The sequence below is a fragment of the Streptopelia decaocto genome (assembly GCF_964273445.1).
Source record: "Streptopelia decaocto genome assembly, chromosome: 7".
NCBI classification, from domain to species: domain Eukaryota; kingdom Metazoa; phylum Chordata; class Aves; order Columbiformes; family Columbidae; genus Streptopelia; species Streptopelia decaocto.
In genome coordinates this window covers 15,200,885-15,223,876 of record NC_138661.1, presented here as the reverse complement: position 1 = coordinate 15,223,876, position 22,992 = coordinate 15,200,885, and the positions used below count along the sequence as shown (strand labels likewise).

General features: G+C 34.8%; 1 protein-coding gene across 3 annotated transcripts in view; it reads left to right on the top strand.

The window, feature by feature from the left end:
* VRK1 (VRK serine/threonine kinase 1) overlaps positions 1 to 22,992 on the top strand; it is a 34,520-nt gene that overhangs the window by 9,213 nt on the left and 2,315 nt on the right. For 2 of the 3 annotated variants that reach the window (XM_082057991.1, XM_082057992.1), the window contains exons 4-12: positions 2,505 to 2,574; positions 2,967 to 3,054; positions 4,467 to 4,575; positions 4,721 to 4,813; positions 5,808 to 5,940; positions 7,202 to 7,322; positions 8,260 to 8,318; positions 9,441 to 9,619; positions 13,957 to 14,050. In XM_082057991.1, the coding sequence (XP_081914117.1) occupies positions 2,505 to 2,574; positions 2,967 to 3,054; positions 4,467 to 4,575; positions 4,721 to 4,813; positions 5,808 to 5,940; positions 7,202 to 7,322; positions 8,260 to 8,318; positions 9,441 to 9,619; positions 13,957 to 14,050 (946 nt within the window). Of the gene's footprint in view, positions 1 to 2,504; positions 2,575 to 2,966; positions 3,055 to 4,466; positions 4,576 to 4,720; positions 4,814 to 5,807; positions 5,941 to 7,201; positions 7,323 to 8,259; positions 8,319 to 9,440; positions 9,620 to 13,956; positions 14,051 to 20,926; positions 21,542 to 22,992 lie in introns of those variants that run through there. The other variant, XM_082057993.1, reaches the window with a different exon arrangement.

The following is a 22,992-nucleotide window of genomic DNA, read 5'->3' as shown; positions in this document are numbered from 1 at the left end:
ATTTTCTGATGCCTGGGTGATTCCTAGCTGATCCATCAGCTGAAGCAAAGTGCTTAACAGCTTTGAACAATTATTAGTGTTTAACAAAATATGTGCTTCTATAGTAATGTTCTTCAAATTAAGCTATTAAAGCGGGATGGAAATTGGCTTAGTCTTTGACATATCCTCATAGTGTTGATGTCTGAGCAGTACGAAATGAATCACTGTTTTTATTTAAAAAAGAAATGGTTTTTAACATGTGGACCTTACAGATGTCATTGTTCAGGAGTGGATGCAGAGTTTAATAACACTTCATTAAATTGCTGACTGAAGACCATCAGAACTCTTAAAGTAGTACTTGAAGAAATTTGTTTGGTTTCAACATGTGCTCCATAATCTCTTTCATTACAATATATTTTCTAATTAGACTTTAATTTCAGTTTTGCTAATCATGTCTTTAGAATGACCCTGGGCATAAAGTTGCAGGAATTTGTGTTTGAAGTCCTTCTGGCTTCAGTGTACTATAAGATGACTAGTATGGCAAATATTGGACATGATTACCTGAGCCTCTTTAACATAAAATATGCATTTATTTATCTGTATGTAGAATTAATGCTATTATGGGGAAACAGCTTCATAGTCAATATGAAGATCTGGCTTGTGGTTAAATCATTTAACCATCCCCTCCAGTATGAAAAGATACCAGATTTTCAGCATTTGCTCTGGCTAGAGAATGATACACTTTTTTTTTTTTTTTTCCCAGCACCGAGGCATAATTTTATGTGGAATAATTTATTTAAAGATAATTATCTTAAGAATTTTTAGTACCTACAATTTTTTTTCTATATTTTGGGAAGAAAATAACATTCTTCAAACCTATGTAAATTGAATCAAAATAATATGTATAATTTATATTCTAATTAAGTTTGAGTATTGATGAACTATGCTACACAGAAACAAACAAACAGATCCAGTAATGTCTGAGATAACTGCAGTATAAGAATTCAGCTGTTTAACCCTTCTCTCTATATATAATCTCTGTATCACTAATTTGTTGTCCATAGTGGATAAATAAACTAACTGAAAGTAGACGTGTATGTACCAAAGTTGTGTACATGGATCAGTTGGTCTAGTTGTGTGTTGTGGTTTTTTTGGTGTTTCATGACTGAACATTGGTCCCACAAGGAGGGAGGGGCTAGAAAACTGTTTTCTTGGCTCCACTGTTTATCAGGGCAATGCTGCTGGAGCAAGTGAGGTCGGGATAGGCGGTGACTTTGTAATCTAGCCTTCAGGCCTAGGAGTGGTGCCTAAGCCAGGATCTGCTCTGGTTCTGACCCCTCTTCCTACTCTGCCCCTGAGTCCCTGCATCAGATGCACGCGAACGCCCACCTTTGTCAGTGTGTTTGGTCTCTTTACGTTGCTTCATTAGTGTCGGACACCAGTAAACCTCTGTTGGCTGAGTGGTACAGTGTGGCCTTTAGCCATTTTCTGGGTCATTACATTTGCATTTAAAAGTTTCGATTAAAACCACTTAAGATTGAAGATATATGTTTTGTAACTTTTGCTAATACCATGTGATTGTATTCTTTCTGTGCTTCTTTGCCAGTAATTACATACTGGTATTGGTTAGATTTTTTTTTTTTTTTTTTTTTTTAATGTGTGGGATATTCCAAAACAGGTGTTTTCACTGAGATAGAATGAATTTGGACAAATATGAGTAACTAGATTAAAATAAATGGCTTAAGCTGATCTCAAAATCAATTGCTTAAAAATTGTAGGAGTTGAAACAACTTTTTAACCTTTTTGCACTAAGTTCTGGAAATGTGGAGTCAAGGTATATGTCCACTTGCAATTCTTGCAGTATTTCAAAACTCTGATGTGTTCAAAACGATTTCTCTCTTGCAATTTAATGCATGTCCCTACAAAATGGAACTGAAATACCTTGTGTTAACTTAGATACAATGTAGTCTTTTAGGTTAAAATAGGTGTAGTTCTTATAATTTAGTTTAACAGAAATTGTGAAATCTTCTGTAATTTTTACCTTGGTCAACTGATTTCCGAAGGGAATCAAATACCTTCTGTTCAGCAAGAATTTAACTTTTATTAAGATTTTTTTCCATCATTTCAGGCATTATTTTGGGCTCACTAGTGGCTATTGCAATTGATGCAATCCAGCTTTTTTCTGGAAAATCTGAGATAACGAATGTTGTTTAATGTTCTGTGCTAAACTTTTGCTGCCAATTATTGGTAATATTTCTGCACATTTCAGTTAATTTGTTATTCTTTAATCCTTTGTTATGGAAAAGGCTTCTTTGATACCCTTAATGTTAAGCAATTCATAATAAAAATAACTTTTAGAGCCAACATTGTTTTATAAAAATAGCAAATTCTATTGAACGTATCAGCACTGGGTAGAGCATTTGAAGGAGACTGCTTTTATAGGTTGAATGTTACATTGTGTGAGCTTTTAATCATTATTAGGCATTAACACAGCAGTTTTTAACTCATTTTAAATTGTTTTGAAGGAACCCAGCCAGAATGGACCTCTTTTTACTGAGTTAAAGTTCTACATGCGAGCTGCTAAACCAGATGAAAGTAAGCAGTCTATTAAAATGTTTTTAATGAACTACAAGCATTTAGGAAAATAGAGCCTACAGGAGGAAGATCAAACCTTAAGAGAATCTTTTTAAGTAATTTTCAAAATTATTTTTAGATGATTGAAATCTAATCAAGCCATATAGTAAAATTAGTTCTTTTGGTAAGATGTTCTTTACAGTTGTGTTGATGATCTTGTCTAAGTTGAAACGTTAGTTGCATCTCTGTCCCTACAGTGGACGTATCATTAACTTGCCAGTACACTTTGCACACAAGTTTCCATTAAATAAGCAGCTCACATGTATGCAGAAACTAAGTAATATGAGTAGTCCCTTTTTATGTAAGTCTCTACTGAAGTGAATTCATGAACTTATCTTTATTTGTATTTTCAGTTCAGAAGTGGACTAAGTCCCATAAACTGAAATATTTAGGTGTACCAAGATATTGGGGTTCTGGCTTGCATGAAAAAAATGGAAACAGGTGAATATATCTTTTGTTGGCGTATATTGGGATTTATTTCATCCACAACCAGTATCCCTTTTAACCCAATTTACTTTGTAAGATGTATTTTCCACCTATCTTCATGTTGTTAATTTCTGCTACAAAGTTTTATGTTCAGAACAGGGTGTCTTCAAGGAATAGATTAATAGATAAATTTTATCTTTACTCTGTTTGCTACCTGTATTTGTGCCTATAGTATTTTCAGTGATTTAGTTTTAAATTCTTTTGAACATTGCTGTAATACGGTGATGATATATATGTGGTTTAAAAGCTTTTAATATTTGAATTGAAATAAAACTGACTTTCAATGTATTAAGTCCTTGAACATAATATGACTACCTTTAAAGTTTTTCTTTTGGTGTGTTGTGCACTTAATATTTTCATTCACACATATAAAGGAGTTAGTACTCTCTCTAAATTTATTTTATTTTCCCTAGGGATAGATTTTGTTATGTAATCTGTGAGCTAGAATAATTGCTAGTCTCATGTTAAATTTGTCTTTAGTATTGTTCTGTGTCACAAAAAGTTTTTGTTACTTGGTCTTGAAAGGTTTGCAGGTTTATGTAACAGTCCATGTTTCCTGGTGGCCTTTCTCTATGAAGCTGAGCTGCAAGAAGTTTTATTAATCTGGCAGTTTAAAGTAGGTCAGGCTTCTTTGTGTGAACTACTACAAAGGGCAATTGATACGTGTGCCCTAGTATGTCAGAAATATCATTATTTCAGTAGATGCTAAACTTTAAAACTAATCTAATATAAAACCAATAATTTTGGGAGGTGAAAGCAAATATAACAATTACATATTTTTTTCCTAAATATACTTTTATTTCCATTTGTTGTTTAGTGCATGAGATTCTTTAATATAGCTACTATGAGCTCTTACAATAATAGAATCAGTTTAGCTACAGCAATGAGTATCAGAACACCTTTGATAAGTAAAAGATTTTTGGTTTATAATAATAGGTTAAAGAAAAAGGTTGTAATAGATTTTGAGAAACTAACTGTTTTAAGTAACCATGTTAAGTCACTTAGTCATTTATAAAGTAAAAAACGTATTTCTGTAAGTAATTAATGTATCATTTTAGATATAGTAAATTACAGTACAGATATTTTCTGCTGTGGGTACTTGTTTTTGTATTGCATAACTAGCCAGGAATAAAGAACAGGTCTTTTGATGGACTAACTTTCAGCTAGCCGATGTAAAAAAAGTTAAGAATTGTTAAGCAACATTAAAAAGTCACATATTTCCCATATATTTGTTTTCTGTGTATCTGCAGTTTAGTTTTTTAGAGAGATGTTTTCCGTCAGTAATTTGTACAATAAACACATAAATAAAATACTTTGCTAAGTACAGTTCAGTAACTTCACAGGTTTTTTTTTTGCTTTGAATTTAGTTATAGATTTATGATAATGGACCGATTCGACAGAGATCTCCAGAAAACATATGAAGAGAATGCAAAGCGATTTCCCCATAAAACTGTACTACAATTAGGCCTGAGAATAGTAAGTTTAGAAAGTACTTTATATTTTTACAGTCTGGCTTCCCCATGCAAATCTTTCAGTTGTATCACACTTTTGTGCTGAGTACAGGTCCTCTGCTGGGTGGAGCTGGGTACTGCGTTTATACGACTGTATTTTGTTTTGTTAGCTTGATATTCTGGAGTACATCCACGAGCATGAATATGTGCATGGAGACATCAAGGCCTCAAACCTTCTTCTGAGTTACAAGAACCCTAATCAGGTATTTCTAATGCATTTTATTCCTCGCATTTTAAACCTTTTATTTGACAACACAGAGAAGTGCTTTGAACCTGTGAAATCTAGCAGAAGATCATTTTTAAGAATGTACATGGTAACATTATTTCTGCTTGACATTTCTATTTAGTTAATATTCTGTGATTTTTTTTTTTTTATGCATGTCGCTGGACAGTTATCAAATTGACTATTTGCCCTAAATAATATTCTAGAGAAATTCACAAGATTAAAAAGAAATTGACTCACAAATAGGTATTTGCAGGTGGAAGCTTAAAATTACATAGCACACTGGTAAATTATGTTTGCTTGTCTGCATTGTTACCTCATTCCTTTGTTCAAGAAATCCATCAGATAAGTGTTCTGTTACTTGGAAAAATTGGTCTTTAAAGTGTTGATTGTTCCACTTGATTTAGGGAAGTCTTTCATTTTTCTGCATTTTAACTCTCTTTAGTATTTAAACAATGCATATTAGAGTTTCAGAATTATGTGTGTCTTCTTGCCGAAATGTTTTAGCTCATGAAATAAGTAAAATAATCTTGAAGTACCTGTGGTGTTAGTGAGAAGTAATAGTATGCAGTAGTGTTCAAATGGGACAGCTGACTTTAAAGAGGATAGGACAATAAATGTGTTTATAACTCCATGATCATTCTGTTTTGTGTGTGTGTGTGTTGGTTTTTTTTTCTCCTGTTAATCTTACTGGCAGTAGCTGACTATTTTATTGTACTTGTCCTCTGCATCAGCTAGAAACTACTTCCAAATCAGATTGCTTTATGTAAAACAAAACCCAGCTCATACATTGTTTTCAAATCATATGTAGCAATTTGAATAAAGGACTGAGAAAGGATCGTTTAAAGTCAAATTCACCATTTCTTAATACTTTTTAAGAAGTTCTGAGAATGGTTGTGAGTTGCATTTATTTTTTTGCATATTTTCTTTATTTATAGTTCTTTAATTTTAGAATTCTTTGTGGAAATTACTAGGTGTATTTAGTAGATTACGGACTTGCCTACCGATACTGTCCTGATGGAGTTCACAAAGTGTATAAAGAAGATCCTAAAAGGTGTCATGATGGAACTATTGAATATACCAGTATTGATGCACACAAGGGTGTGGGTAAGGCTGGAAAACTTCGTTCTTAAAAATAAACATGTGCATCCTTTTTATAAATAAAAATACTTTATTTGCTTCACTGAGTTTTGTAAACAACAAGGTTTCTGAATCTATTTTTTTCTTCTCTATGGACTCTGCTGGCATTTTTCTTTTTTTCGAAATAACTTTGATATTGATTTACTGTATTTCTAATGTTACTTTCTTAAATAGATTTCCTTAATTCATAAAGATGGAGATGTTTAGTGTATTCTTTTTTATTAACTAAGTAGAGATGGAATAATGCTTATGAGATCTTGATAGAAAAACAGGCCATTTTCAGGAGATAAATAATTTCTGTTATCAGTGTAAACTCTGTTCTTTCATATTTGGCAAAGATGCTTAATATTCTTTATCTTGTTTATAGCTTAATATTTAGAAGATTTTTTTACCAAAACTTCATTTATGACTATAGTCACTGAACATCAAAAGGCAAGTAGAGAGAAAAGGTTGAAGATGAAAATGACAGGTCTATGTCTGGTTAAACATTGAGGATTTGCAGTGAACACCAGTTTTATTTTTCTTCATTCTTAAATTTTGTTTTATTAATATGAAAGTGTGTGCTGCAAAAATATCAGCTGTTGAAAATTATTATTTACTTCAGGATGAATGTTTGCACCTATGCTTAAACCTGAACATATGAACAAAGATAACTTGATTTGCCCATTAATACATCTAGGGTAGTCTGTGGTCAATGTACATGTGGGTTGGGTGTATTTTTTTTTTCTCTTTTTTGGCAAGGCTTAAGGATCTGATCTCTTACAGTTATCTGGTCAGTTTTCAGGCCACATAAAATATTTCAGCATTATGGAATATTTTTTTTCTGGAGCTGGGGTTTCAGCAGTATTACCTTTTTATAAAAGAAGGGAAGTAAAAATGGTTTTGAACAGAAAGTCAGTCACTTCAATAATTTGCTCCATTTTTTTCCCTAATCTGAGTACTTGAAAAGCATCCCAAATTGGGATAACTGCAGCATGTCATATCCTTGAGTAGAAGAAAGAAATTGCTAAAGGACATGAAAATTAAGATATCCTTCCTTTTTTTTTCCTATCATTTTTTTTCTTTTCTTGCTTTCATGCTAAAATAAAGAAATAAGAGGTACAGCAGTGTTACATTGTTAGCATTGGCTTTTTGTTGTCTTGACATATTTACTGATTTCAACTGTTGTTAAAATGTGCGTGCTTTATTAGCTGCTCTTTTTTATATATATATGTGCTTATATATCTAGCACCATCAAGACGTGGTGATTTGGAGATCTTGGGTTATTGTATGATTCATTGGCTTAGTGGCCATCTACCATGGGAGGATAATTTGAAAGATCCAAATGTTGTCAGAGACTCAAAAATCAGGTGAGAAACTACTTATTTTCTTTTTCTTTTGAAACTGAAAAGAAGAATTAAAATGTCTTAGTGTAGAAATGCTTTTTATTTTCAGCATGTTCCATTTTGGTGAGCTGGCTATTGTTTTATATAACCCACAGTTTCCCTCTTCACATCTCATGTATCCTTGGCTTGTAATTAAACTTTACTGGTACTGTTCTACTCTGTCTTGTTTTGCGTATATGAGGTGCTTAGTTATCCACCATGGTACTGTCCCTTTAGAATACTGCCATAGTTAAGCCAAAAAGCATTCTTGCCGGTATTAGTCCTGCTTCACAGAAAGAGAACTGAAGCATAGAGTATGAACAGCCTTTATAACACCGTGCTTTGAAGTCAGTGGCAGAGATGAAAGCTAAAGGTAGATTTTAAAGGTCTTTGAGCATCATTCCATCTACAGGGCTACTAAGAAGAAAACTGTCCTACCACAGCAGTTTCTGTCTCATTAACAAGTATATGTTATCTGGTTTCCTTATCTCTACTTTTAACACTTCAGCGTCCATCCGTGTTAGCAAAGCTTCTTGCCCTTCCCCCCAGTTATTGTTTTGTCAGGAGATCTGCCCTGAAGAATGCCAGCTGGAGGAAGAGTCCTCCAGCAGGAAGAGATGAGAGTGATGGTATGTGAAGGTTTAAAACCGACCAGTTCTTTTCCTTCAGTCTTCTATTTGCTTGCTTTTATAAGAATCAAAAACTGTTGAACAAAAACTTGTCATATTTCAGCCTGTTTGGCATTCGTCAGATTCTCAAATGTACTGCCCTCCTAAAAATGGCTGTACCAAGTCATCCCAAAGGTTTATCTAGTGGTGTTTCCCGTCTCTGACAGCAGCCCAAGCTGGGTACTTAGGAAGTTTGTCAGAACAAGATTCAAACTTCAAAAGAAACAATAGTTTTGAATAATTTTGTTTTTCAGATGTAGAGATAATATTTCAGTTTTGATGGACAAATGCTTTCCTGGGAAAAATAAACCAGGTAAGAGGAGCTATTTATAATACTTTGGTTTGTACTGTGCGGAAGCATTCGCTAATAATGTGCTTTAATGTCCCATTTCTTTACAAAAAATAATAAAATCTGTCAATCTGTGTCATCACCGAATGTAGACAACTTTAGACAATGGGTAGAAGCACTGGAATTATTTACGTGGGGCATACTGAATGCATACAAGGGAAGGCTGTGCTACTGTTTATTCAAATAAAAACAGATTAATTCAGTTGTTGCAAAAAGTGAGGAGTTGTCAGATGGTCAGCATCTTTTTTTCTTGAAAGGTGTGTGTCAAGCATTGCACTCTAACCCATTGCTTCTTTGAGTCCTTCTTGTTTACTGAAGTTTATACATATTTTTCTTCTTTTATCAGTAACAACAAAGTGACATGAATTAGATTGTTGATTAGGGGAAGTTCAGAGTCTTCCTTTTGGCTGCAGTTATGTGAACTGCAGACACTTGCTTCTGACTAATGACAGTATTAAGTATTTTTAAATATGAAATGTGTAAGTTGATTTTTCACAACTGAATTTTAGAGATTCAAAATACAAAGTGATGCAAACTTGAAGAATAGACTGTTTCTGTTTGGTATTGGTGATTTGCCTTTTTTAAACCTGACTCAAGAAAGTCTATTTCTTCAATAGTTATTTTCAGCTACTTCTGGTAATTGTAAGCGAACTTTCTCTGTCAAGTGTGACTTCTCTGTTTTTTTAAGTGGTCAGATGTTTCATATATGTTTTTAATGTTTCAGTCTTGCACTGATAAAATTCTGAAATAACACTGAGTTTCCTCTTCAACATTTTAAAGTTTAGACATAAGTATCATGTAAACAAGCATTCATTGGTGAAAATTTGACTTTTACATTTTTTACAACTGACTGTTTTCTTCATTGCAAGGAATGCATAAAAACAGTGATGCTGTCATCACTGGGTAATGAAGCTTGGGATAATTTTTTTCTAAAACGTATTGTAGTAAAGTCATAATTATGAGTTTATAAATTACCATTTCAAAAAATGGCATAACTAGCGCATGCATAATTTCTGACTCTTGTGGTAAAAGTGAATGATTAAAATGTTTTCAAATAGAAATTAATTGGAGGTACCATTTCTTTAGATGAAATAGCCCAATACATGGAAAAAGTGAAGCTACTGAGCTATGAAGAGAAACCCGTTTATCAGCATTTCCGAGAAATACTTCTGCAAGGTCTTAAGGCCATTGGGCAAAAAGATGATGGAGTACTTGACTTTGGCTTGTCAGAGAATGGAGACTTACGGAAAAATTCCACACAAAAGGTTTTTACTCTAAATACTTATGTCAGCTTTTAATGCATATTTTTGAGCTAAGTGAGAGTTAAAGTGGTATTGGAAGTAGGTGTCATAACTGCATCCAGTAGGAAATAAGCAAATAGTGAAACATTTGATATCAAGTCCTACTCTTACACATCATTTCTCCAATTTAACTTCACTAATTGTTGTTAAAACTTAATACAGAATGATATTTATAGGTGTACTTTCATAATAGATTATATATTTGATAACAGAATGTGTATATGTAGTTGTAATGACATTTGAACAGATGAACATTCAGTTAATTTACTTCTTTTCCTTAAATTGGTAAAACTCCAGATGGGTCAAAATACGTGTAAGGTAAAATAAGTCTAGGATTTTTTTCAGATTAGATTCCTTTCTGTGACTAGTTCAAAGCTTAGTTTTTAGTATGCATCTTAGTGCCAAGAATTTGATTCTGGAATTCACATATTGAATTCACTGTGGTCTAATATGTTATTTATGAGTCTTAACTGTAGTGGTAGGCATGGGGTATTTTATTTTCTGTATTTAAAAAGCCTTAAACCCTAGATTTGGACTCTCATTTGAATACCGCATAAGAACTTTTTAAGCCTTAGGGAAATCATATGTTAAAACTGTTTATAATAACAATAAAAAATGATATAATAATGATTGAATCATTTAGGTTGGCAAAGACTTTTAAGATTGTTGAGTCCAACTGTATGGAACAATAAATATTATCCCATAGTTCAGACTGCATTTATTACCTGTTTATTTGTATTTGTTAATAACAGGTGGTCAATTAATTGGTTCCTTTAGCATGAACCAGGGAACTGAGAATTATAATACAGGCTAATAGTACAAGAATTCCAACTGCTTACTGACATGATCAACAGTGTGTTAAAGATGGACATAAAGCACAAAAGAAAACAAGTTATAGGATTTTAAAGTCTTCTAAGGATATAAGATATAGGTATTATTTTTCTTACTTGTTTTTGCCCATTAAATAGTACTTTTGCTAGAATCGTACAGCTATGATCTTTACACTCAGCTCAGCAGAAAATATTAGTATAAAGATCTGTCTAAAAGGAGAGTTCTTTTGTTCCCCCGTGGATCAATGTGGCTTGAGACCTGTGTTTTTTGGGGAAAAAAAAAAAAAAAAAAATCTGGTTTTAATGGGTGGCTGGTTTCTTTGCTCCATGAGTTGGCCTGCTGCAGAGCAAACATCTGTGACCGTTAATGTCCTTCTCCAGCGGAGATTGCTGGTGCATGTTTCCAATGGAATAAAACTTCAAAGTTCTTAATTCTTTAGTTAATATCAGTCAAGACCATTGCCAAAGGGTGGGATGATACTTTTCCATAGGTTGTTACCTACTATCATCACCTAGGAGTTGGCTGTTTTATTTTGTGGGGGTTTCTTTTTTTGTTGTTTTGTTCAGCTTTGAGGAAACATAAGCATGGTCAGCATACGTTCAAGCACTTACGTAAACCAGTGAGTGTTACTGGCCCGTTTGAATAAAAGTTTTCAGCTGTCTGCTTCATATCACAATGGACTTCATGCTACTCATGACAGCTACTGCTAGAGTGTCCAGACAGAATGTGTGCTTGAGATGAGGTTGACATACCTTTGCTTGATTTTGACCAAGTAACAGGACAGATGATTCTTCCTTTTATGTTGGATTTTCTAGGCCTTCTAACAGATGTGGTGTAGGCTGGGGTCAAAGAATAGATTGTGTCAGTCCTCCTTCAAGGGGCAGATTTTGTATTTTTCTTCAAAAATTAATGGAAAGAGGGTCTTCAGCAGTGTGCTTCTCTTCCCAGAATATATGTTTGGGAACTCATGCTAGTAGGGTTTTCTTGCAACAGGAAAGGCCCAAAGAACAGGAGGAGGATTTGTTCTAGGTGAGAATAACAGGGCACGTTGATACACAGAGAAAGAAAGGAAGAACATAGAATGCTAACTAAATTTATATGTATTTTCAGCTGTGACAGGAAGCTCAACTTGATGATTCAGTGTTTTAAAGATAAGTTCCAGATTCCAAACTGTTAGAAACTGCTCTCCAAAAAGATAATTTACCGTTGATCAGTAGCGTCTTGCTTCTGTCATCTTGCCAGTGTCTTCTAGCACGTGCTGAATTTCTTTTGGCATGTTTAATGTCTAGTGTAGAAAAGAAAAATGTGGTCTGGCATCCACGCTTGAGAAGATGGTGACCTCTAATATGGAATATTTATGGTATTTTGGCTGTACTGATCTTTTAATAAGAACACGCTTAAGACACTCTTCAATTCCTTTGGGGCAATCTTCCATAATACTTTCTTAAAACAATGTTATGAAATTATGCTGTTTCATAGCTAGGAGACAATATTTCTAGCTTCTGTGTAAATAAATTCTTAGAATGTAGGATTCTCCTGTGTTTTCAGCTTGTATAGCTAATTGAGCCACAATGTGCATTAGATGTTGCATATAAACATAGTTGTTCTGCAATCTCAGTCATTTTCCAGTATTGTTATCTGGCTAAAACTCACAGATGTCTGCTAAATTAAAAGTTAACATTTTATTTTCTATATTGTGACTTCAGTTTCCCCAGATGTATAAGTAAATGAAACACAGTCCACAGTTCTGCTGGAGGTTTTGTTTTGTGTGGTGTCTGTGTGGGGTTTGTGGGGTGTGGTTTGTTTGTTGTTTTGTTTTGTTTTTTTTGTGTGTGTGTAGTGAATGCATGTTGGTTTGTGTATGTAGTATTTTATAATAGTTCTAGCAAAACAAGAAGCTAACAGTGCTGTCTGTCAAAGGAAGTATCTGGAGCTCTTGACTAAATTATTTAGGGCAAGGACCATGTCTTTTGTTTAGTGCGGAAGAGTTGCTGGGAAATATTGGGAGTAAATTAAACTGGAAAAATATGGATCTTAGTGATTTGATGTTCATCTTCAGATGTGCAGGTGTTGCTTGTGCCAGATGAATGCTGCCTGATTTTGATGGCTATGTAATTCACCTGCATCAAGATTAAGAAACCACTTCTTATTACATAAGCTTGGAAACAAGATAAATGTATTTTGTTTTTGTGTAGTGTGTATTGGATATCCGTTTTCCTGATGAGCATTTCAAATGTTTTCTAGTACAATTGGGAGGAATGCATTATCTCTCACATAAAAGCAGTACAGCACTGAAATAGTCCTCCTTAATTTTGGTCAGAATGAACAAAAGTGTCTGTGTTTATTCCTGCCTAATGCATCACAAATCTGCTGACATGCTAACCTTGGAGTCTTGGCTGGCGGTAATCAGGCCTGTGCACTGGCAGGAAAGATGTACCTAATGCACTCCATCAGTGCGGTTTGCATATGGAAGTTCTCACAGGGGAGCTGCCCTGTGCCAGCTGAGGGTTACCTGCCCACTGCAGTTATTGTATGTAATTATCGAACCAATCTGTTCAGCCCAGCAGGGTTGATGGTAATCATGAAGCAACACTTTGGAAAGGAAAGATGTAATGCACTCTCCCCTTCTCTCATGAGCCATGTGAAGTTGTAGCCACTTTTAAAGCTGTATTGGTAAAGCTCTAGTCTCATATAGTTAAAAAAAATAAAAAAATAAAAAAAGGAAAAGGTAAACTCTCCCAGTGTTCATCGAAGCTATAATTTCTGTCTGATACAGATACAGGTCAACTCATCCTTTGCAAAAATCATCTGGCTTTAGAAGAATCTTTCCATAACTGCCTTAGGGATGCTTTGCAATAGCAAGATTAATTGTAATATGCAGATAACAGTTCTACTCATTTAGCGGCTTTAAGATAATGTGGCTTGAGTAGAGTTCAGCTTTATCAAGTATCTCTCTTTGGAACAGAACCCATAGTTGCCATTAGAAAAAAATAATAATGTACTGTCAGTGGGTGTTAGCTACTTTTCAGCTGTGCAAAGAAAGCCTTAAGAAGCAAGGATCCAGATAAACTTGAATTTAATGAGGTGTAATTGCTTTTAAAAAAGCAATTAACATTGACTTTGGGTAAAATGTTTTTCTGTGTTCTTTAGGATTTTTCAGATTGCTCCTTTTGTACCAGTTATTTAATGTAAATAAAAAAAAAAGTTTTGATCACAAAAAATGTTTTCATATGTTAAAATTTCAACTCCTAAAGTGATCTGCAGATATGGGAACCGAAATTTAAATTGTATATTTCCTAGTACTAGTATTCTGGTATTAATGTATGAATAAACTTTCTCTACAGCTGGAGACATTTCATAATGCTTAAAATTGGAGAATACCTTGTGAGGATGAGGTGTTTTCTAGTTTGTGTTGTCTTTTATGCTCTTGACTTCAGTTGCCCCCCCTCCTTTTTTTTTTTCCTTTCCAGAAAAAAAGAAAGGCAGCAGCTGTGGCCAATGAGAGCACTGAAGCAGAACTGGAAGATGCAGGAAGTCCACAAAGGAAGAAACCTACTTCTTCTAGTGAGTCAAAAGATCATTGTCACAGTCCCATGTACTGGCCAAGGGCCAGTCTCCCACCCAATCGCTCCCTCCCCTCCCCCGTGGCACAGAAGGAGAAAATAGGTTGAGAAAACTCTTGGGTCAATACAAAGATGGGGAGATTGCTTACCACTTACTGTTGTAGGAAAAACAGGCTCAACTTGGGGAAAATTAATTCATTGCCAACTAAAAGAAGTTTGGGTAGTAACAAAGGCAAACATTAAACCAACATATTTCCTTGCTCTTATCCCAAGCTCAGCTTCCTCATTCTAGAGTTCTTTGCATAGCCCTGAGTGCTGCAGGGGCAGGGAGAGGACGTGTGTTGTGGTCAGTACACAGCATTTTCTCTCTGCTGCTCCTTCTGCCTCATATTTTTCCCCTGCTCCAGTGTGGGCTCCCTCTCTTGGGCTGCAGTCCTTCAGAAAAAAGTGCTCTGATTCCTTCAGGAAATATTAATCTGGTCCAGTGTGGACTCTCCCCTGAGTTGCAGGGGATATCTGATCCATCCTGGGTCCTCCTTGAGCTCCAGGGAATATCTGCTCCAGTGCTGTGGAGCACCATCTCTTCCTCTGACCTTGGTGTTCCCTCTGCTGTTTTTCTCCTCCCTGCACCACCAGCCCCTGCCTGTCCACTGTTTTTTCTCTCTCAAATGTTTTCACAGAGGTGCCACAAACAAGTTGGGCTCAACATTAGCCTATAGTGGGTTAGTCTGGGTAGAATGGGCTGTTGGGCACAGGGCAGCATGTGGCCTCTTCCCACAGATGCCAACCCAATAGCTGTGACCCGAGCTTACCAAAACCCTGCCACATGGCCACATATACCAAATACAGCCATTTACCTTTAGCAATTCAAGTGCTTTTTGTCTTTCATTATTTCTTTTCAGATCAGCTCTAATAAAATTGAAGTATTTAAACTTTATGTGTAAGAAAGGTCTACTCTCCAATTATATGCTGCCTAAAGCTGGTAAAAATGCTAGGTGATAAAAATTGGTAGTTGCACCCTGTTCTTTTGCTGTCGTTCATTTTCTCTCCTCCATTCTCATTTTTGTCCATGCCCAATTCGCTGTCAGAATATGCTGACTCCTCAGGACTTCTTCATCACAGTGTGTTAAACCAGGGGCTAGCAGCAGCAGCTTCCAAGAGTGAGTGTATTTAAAGTCAAGGAAAGGATCAGCTATAAGGATAGGAAATGCTGAAGCTACTTTTCAGGTAATTTGGCATAGTTTCAATGTCGCCTGTAAAAAATCATAGGCAGATAAAGCAGGATTATTTTAAGTCCAAGATCAGATATCTTCAGTAGGTCTATATAAGATAAGTTCATGGCGAATGTCCAGTCACACTGTTTTCTGGATCTAACCTTCTAACTCCTTCATGTAGAGATGAACTGAATTCAAGTAATTGCAAAGATATTTTTACTACAGAGCTTTTGATTTGGACCAGATGTTGTCATGGTCAAGTAGTAATAAAGCATAGCACTAGAGCCAAAACAAATCCACTTGTTTAAAAAATGTTTGATGAAGGAGTATGGCAGAATGGGAAATGTAGCATTTCAAAAACAGTAATGTTATTCGTAAGTTATAGATTTATCCTAGTGTATTTACTCAAACAGTATGGTACAAAGTATAAGTAATTAAGCTGATGTTATTGCAGAAGGTGACACTGCTCTGTTCATTTTCAGCTGTTTGCATGGTAGAATTTGATCATCAAAATCAGTGATTATTTCTCTTACTTGAATGCCTTTTGAATTGTTGACTTCAGTTTATTATGAATTTTTCAGTCTGTCAGTGGCTGCAAAAGTGTTAATTAGAGTATATTTTCTTTCGAGGAAATACAATTATTTGTTATGATAATGGTGTTTGCAGTTTTAGCATTTTAGATTTTATTTAAGACCTTATAACAAATTATTTAATGCAGCTGTTTTCTGGTTGTGATTTGATACACATAGACAGCATACACTTAATTTCATATTATATTTTATACTTATTTTTTTCCTGGGATTGTAGGTTGACATTCTCAGAGATGAAAAAGAACTTGAAGAATTGTAATCTAAGTAGTAGCATCAGCTTTTTGTAAATGCTAAGTTTATTCAGACTAAGTGAAGGTATTTGGGAAGCTATATGTATTTTCAGCATCCAGTGGTTAAAATAAGCTTAAATTTAAACCTTCTCTTACCAGTTCAGTAGAGTTAAGGGTGAAATGGTTCTATTTTCACCTTTTTATACTACCCAATTTAATGAATACCGAGTGGGGGGAGTATATAAAATGATTTCAGGTGAAAAGTGATACATGTGCTTACTCATTTTGTTCTCTCCAAATTCAGAATTAAAAACTTTGCCCCTTATTACATGATTCATAAATCTGTGTTGAAGGAAAGGCCAACTGTTTCATAATCTTATGATTTTTTTTATGCTTTTGATAAATTGAAAATAGCTGATTATTATAGAAAAACATAAAACTCTGTTAAATCTGAAGAGTTTTATGTTTACCAGGGACTTGTTTCTCTGTTACGTGATTAGTCCTGTGACTAAAAAAAAATCCTGAAGTTTATTGACCAGTAAAATGAATAGTTTCTTGATACCTCTTAATTATAGAAATTGAGGTTTAGACATACAGAAACAATTTAAAAGTTTGTGAAATATTATTTTATTGGTTTCTAAAAGGGAATAAATATGGCCAGACAGGTTACTCCTCAGGTGGTCAAAGAACATCTCATAAGTATTTGCTCTTAAAATGGTGGCAAGAAGAGCTACGCAGCCTCTTGCTGTTCAGCTGCTCAGCATTAACCGCATCTGGCTGTGCAGTTTGTCTAATACAGCCCAAAAGATTAGTCGCCCCACAAAGATCCCAATCAGCTGTGCAGCAGTTGAGTCCTCCAGGGTGCTCAGTGGCTACAGGGGCTCTGCCAGTAACTGAATCTGCTGGGGCTGGGGAGCCCCCAGGCTTGGGAGAGGAGGAAGAAAGAACAGGAATGAGAAACACGGGTGTCTTGAAATTCTTGCTTCTTCCGCCTGCTCCCTGGGTTGTTCACAGTGTGGCCACTGCAGATGAGTTCAGCCAAGGCCATCTCTTTCAGTCACGTCATCCATCGGTGTTTCTGGAGCTGGCAAGCGAGAGGAGGGTGTTACATTCTCCTTTTTATAAAGAGAATTTCAGAAAGTCCTCAGGAAACAAGCTGTGTTGTACTTCCAAAATAAGATGCACAAATTTTGTGGAATTCTTAAATTGTTTTTAATTTAAATTAGCATTTTATCAGTCTCTTTTCTCCCCTCTGATAACTGGAACTCGTGTGCTTTCCTGAAAGTTGGAATTTTAAGAGGTATCCTTTTTAAAGTAATACGGATGATGCTGAAGTATATTAGTTAATGTCTGTCCACCAGGCAAAATGCAATCAGAAGAGATTATTTGTATTTAAACAAAAAGGTTTTCTCACCCTCTGTTACAGCTCTGTTTTCAGTTACTAGCTGCCTTCATGTATGATAATAAAATATCCAGGCTTATAAGTGATGATACTATTAAAGCAGAACACCAGATTTTGGCATACACTGTATGTATCCAACAACACTTATGCAGGGGTGTACTGTATAATATTAATAGGACTAATATGCTTGTTTTTAACCAGTTTGTATGGAATAGGCAGCTAGTATAGGAAACTTTGAAAATGGCATAAATGATGGAAAAATAAGAGCTTAATGAAAACTTGTAAATAATCCTAGCTTCAAAGTTACCAACAGAGGTAGAACTCTACCACTGGCAGTCTTCTTTAATGTTGGGGTTGATGAAGATTGGGTTATAGAAATATATACATATATATGTATTTTAGAATAGATTTTTTTTTTTTTTTTTTTTTTTACACCAGCCTTTTTGGTTTCTAATGTGATTTTTTTTTTTTTTTTTAATAATTTTAGGTTTTATTAACTGGGACAGTATAGAGAGAAATACTCAAGTAAACATGACAATGAAAGTACAGTGTTTTTTTTAATGGTCAGGACTGCCAGGGGTAGGAATTATGCATGTCTGTATTGCTGGGTATGATCCAGTATGGTAAGGCCCTAACTGGGATCTTTGGTTACTCTTACAGTATAAATAAAGAACTTTGTGAACAGCTCTGACATAAAACACAGTCATACTGGTTGATTGGTTAGAAGGCATTCCTAAGTGGAGGTTTAATAGCATTTCTCAATTAATAGATACTTAGCTTTATGTTTATTTGCATTGCATGGCTTTGCATAAATCAGTATGTGGGTTGTTGTCTTAGAAATCTTTTTTTTTTTTTTTCCTTATTCACACAAGATTTATTACTTTAGATTGGATTAAATCTACTTTTAGGCTCATTTTTATATTTAGAGAATTATTGGTCTTGTCATCAAGCTTTAGGAGAAAACAAATCATACAGTTCTTCTGAGGTTGTTTATGGCGCCAATTTGTTACTTGTCTTTCTACTTCACACCAATGCCCACGTTACAGGTAGATTTCTTTACCTCTTGTTTTTAAACCCTAATACAAACATTTTCAGCAAAACCTGTACTGTATAGTAGTTATAATTGCCTGTATACGTCTGTATTGGTAAGGTACTCCAGGAGTAAGCGGCTATTAGTCTTAAAACAGTGTATCCATCTCTGTGACTAGTCACCAAAAGATCTGTCCCTTTCTGCACCATTCCTAGCCTACCGTTACCTGTCTTGGGGGTGCTGCAAGTTAAATGTTCCAGTATGAGAGTTATGTGATCTGGTTTTAGAAGTTAAAAGCATGTGCTGCTATGTTGTATCTAGAAGTTAACAGGAAAATTCAGGTTTTTGAGCAGAGAAACGCTGCTCTGGGTTGTCAGAAATGTTGACAAACTTGCTTCTGTATTCTGCATTAAGTATATTCAAACACAACATGAAGTAATCAGTCTTTTTTAGGCCTGTCCCAATATTGTTTGAGGATCTCGAAAGCTATTTAAATTGGAAAAGATGTGATAGGAGGTGGTATTTAAGTATAAAGGTCCTTAAATACTATGGGTAGGAAGGTTAAAAAAATTATAAAAATTATATAAAACAAATATATCCTTGTGGTTCTTCCTGAATAACGGTTTTCTGTGACAATTTGCAAGTGCCAAATACACTAAGAAGCACCTTGAACATGTGCCATTACAATAACGAAGAGTCAAAATTAATGTTCAAGATGTAAAGAATGAGTGTGTTCCTGTTTGCTCCTGTGTCTGCTTGGAACACAGTTTTCTACCTAGTCTTCCATTATATTTTAAGCTTGTTTTTCTGTGCAACGTCTTCAGACCACTTCTAGCACCTAAATGTGTTTGAAAGGTTGGGTTTGTAAAGTTTGAAATGTAAATACATTTAAGTTCCATGTTACGCTTCTTGGGACTTTCTCTTATATTTGCCAATAAAAAGTACGAAGTCAAAACAGAACAAAACACCTGAAGAAAATTTTCTGTGGGATAAGGTTTTGTATAATGACTTTACATGTAGAACTAAGTAGTTGAAGAGTAAAAGTGATGTCTGCTTTTTTGTTGTTTTTCTGTGACCTGAAGATGCATGGCAGCATGCTGAACAAGTAAGTGTCACGATTCAAACTCAGGTATAAAATTTGGAAAGGAAAGGAAAGGAAAGGAAAGGAAAGGAAAGGAAAGGAAAGGAAAGGAAAGGAAAGGAAAGGAAAGGAAAGGAAAGGAAAGGAAAGGAAAGGAAAGGAAGAAAAATTGTACTGCAGTGACTCCAATATTTACAGGCAACTAAGCTTTTTCAAGATTGCAAGTAATATTATTTGAATTAAACTTTGTTCCTCCTGCAAATTGCTGGGCTATTTTTAAACACATGCTGCATGTGACTACTAGCTTACATGTGTATGTACAATTTTGTTTTGGAATGTCTTCAGTAAAGCAATTTTTAGAAGTAAATCAGCTTGAATTTCATGTGCAACAGTTTTACGTTAAAATTTTTAAAAGAACAATCATAGATTCAATGTTTTATATAGGAAATAAACAGGCATAAAGTAATCAAATTATACATTCTTGTGCCCCAATGTTTTTTCATATTATCACACGGAAATGTATTGACTTGATTTGTTGCAGGAAACAGAGGACTTGGAAACACAGAATACCTTAACTCAAACCCTATCCCACAACTCTACCGACTTTATTCTTTCTCCTCTCCACTCTACAATCATATATTTCCTGGAATACAAGTCCGTATTTTCATTCATCTCTCTGTTCTTTTTTCTGAATCATATTTCCAAATTTTTGTAGAGAAGAGAACTGCGGAGAAAAGAGAACAACCTCTGTTATTTTATAGAAATGTTCACTTTTTGACTTAATTGTAGCTTTCTCTTACGGGTAAGATTTATGTGTTTCTGAAACAGTGTATGTAAAAACAGAAAACAAGATGAAAAGGGACATCAAGAGGTGATCTGCTATATACACCAGCCTAAGGACAAGCTTATGTATCTACATCTGTGTTAATATTGAATGTATACCAGTATTTTCTATCAAAAGCTCTATGATTAGTTTTCTAAAGCATCCCTGCTCAACACCACTTGTAATACTTAACTATCCTTACTACTAAAAAGACTTTGAGAAAGCAGAATATTTTCTTCTGATAATTTTGTACCTAATATGAATTTCCCTTAAGCTTTTTGTTGTCCTATCCACTGTAGACATGAAAATTGCTCTCATTTTATGTGGCAACCTTTTGCACATTTGATGAGTACAAAAGGCTGCACCATCACATCTCTCTTCCTTTTTTTTTCCTCCTTTCTTCAGATAAACTAGTTCAATTCCTTTTATTTTTTTTGTTTTGTTAGAGAGCTGGAAACCATGATCACCACTCTTGATTTTTTTTTTTTTTTTTTCCATTTTTCTCAGAACTTCCTTGAAGGAGAGAGCCCAAAACTACACATAATACTGCTGAGTTTCTTCTGTAAAGTTGCTTTATAGTACTGTTTGCACAGAGAGGATCAGATATCAGAGTCAACTTGTCTAATAATTCCTCTAGAGCCTGTGGGACTCTTTATGCTTCTGTCGAACTTTGTTCCAGTCTCAAAACAAGCTGTGCAGTGACACCATCTGGTTTATTTTTGCCTATATAATTCTTCCTCATTTAAATTGCTGTTTCAACCTAATTCAGTTTAATGTGCTTTATAAAAATCCTCTCCTTTGCTTGTAATAGCTTTGTTTGTGTCCTCATTTGGTGCTGCCCACACAGGACTTCTCCGGTTTTCAGAAACAGAATTGACATTTCTCCCAGAAGAAAAGTGTGTGGAGACAGGGCAATATATGTTACCAGGCTAACTCATTTTGAAAATTCAGACGAGATTTCGGTACAGAAAGGCCTTCAGTTTTGTAACAGCTGCAAACTTTGAAGCTAAACGTGGGTCGAGAGCAGTCATTCTGAGTTGAACATAACTTAATCAAAGAGCTTAAGAGAATATTTCTGCTGTTTAAGCTGAAATTATGAATAAAAAAAAAACATGACAAGGATTGCTTTTGTTGTGTTTAAAGTAGAGATTTGCCATGATCATGGTTTGTTTAGAAAAGCCTTGAAAAGAAGTCATTAATACAATAAAGGAAAAATCCAAGCCAGGGTAGCTCGCTCCTTCTTTTTGGTGTTCCAGTGTAGGCAACTAGACATGGATAAGCTCTTACTGAATTAGGAATCAGTAAGCTTCAACTGCTCGTATTGTCCATGACTACCAAGAAATACGATATTCCTGAGAAATAAACATGAAAATCTGATAACTCATCAGTTTTTTCCCTATAAATGAACACCTGTAGTATTTTCCTGCTTAAGGTCATCATTTTTGTATTGACAGTCTATCTGATAATAGAACATAAATTTGATGTCTTTGCAGCATATGATTATATGGTCTATGATTGAATGAGAAGAAAAATCACAGTTACCTCAGTCAAAATGGATGAAGATTAATGAACGGGGAAAAGATCAGGTTTATTGGTCTTTCTTGAAGAGAAAACTTTGGTCATTTTCTGCTTTCTGTGGCAATACAAAGATTCCAGGGAAAAAGCTACCTACCACTAAAACTACTCAATTTGAAAATGCATAAGACATGTCTGTTGCTAGAATTCACAATTATAGTAGCTAAAATATTTTGGGACTTGGAAAAGTACAAACTTATTCTTGAAGATAAACCAGAATTTAGCTGGGAGAAGGAATGATTTACATAGTTAAGTTACTACTTTAGTCTATGATACCTGCTTGTATAGCTTTTAGCTACCAATACTTGTAAAGGTAACCAGAATAATTGATTTTTACATAGCAGTTGCAAGGATGTGTTTTGGCAGAACAGATCTGGTGAAGCTGTGCTGCTCAATGAGAGACAGTTACCAGAGCTGGCTTTTGTTTGTTTGGTTGGTTTTGTTTGTTTTATTTATTTTTTTTTTTCTTAAAGATGTATGTTGAATGCAAAAAGAGCTTTTGGACAAAAAAGGAACAAGAATATTTTTTTCATTCTCCGTTTCACTTTCAGGAATGGTTTATTTTGCGATTTTTCATTTCAAATCAACACTTTAAGAGTAAATTAAGTTACGTTAAATTGAACAAACACAGAAGCAAAACTGTTTGCAATGGCTTGTTGCTTTTCTTGATGTGCTTTTGGTTTTGGGTAGATTCAAGACTATTTTGGTTTGTTTTGCATTGTTCTTTGCCTCTTTGCTTTCCCCTGCATTTACTCATTGAGCTCCACCGATCAGTGACTCATACCACTCCAAGGCTGTTGTCTTATGCAAACAGCTGCTTCTTTCTCAAGGACTTCCAGGAAACCCAATTTTACCTTTTTTTCTTTGTCAGTAATGCAGATGAAGAAGTTGACAGGAACTGTAGAGTTATATATAGTTTTACAAGCAAGAACTTAAATAGTTGGGCATAGTGACTTCAAGGAGAAAGTCAGGATTTAAAAATAAATAAATAAATAAAC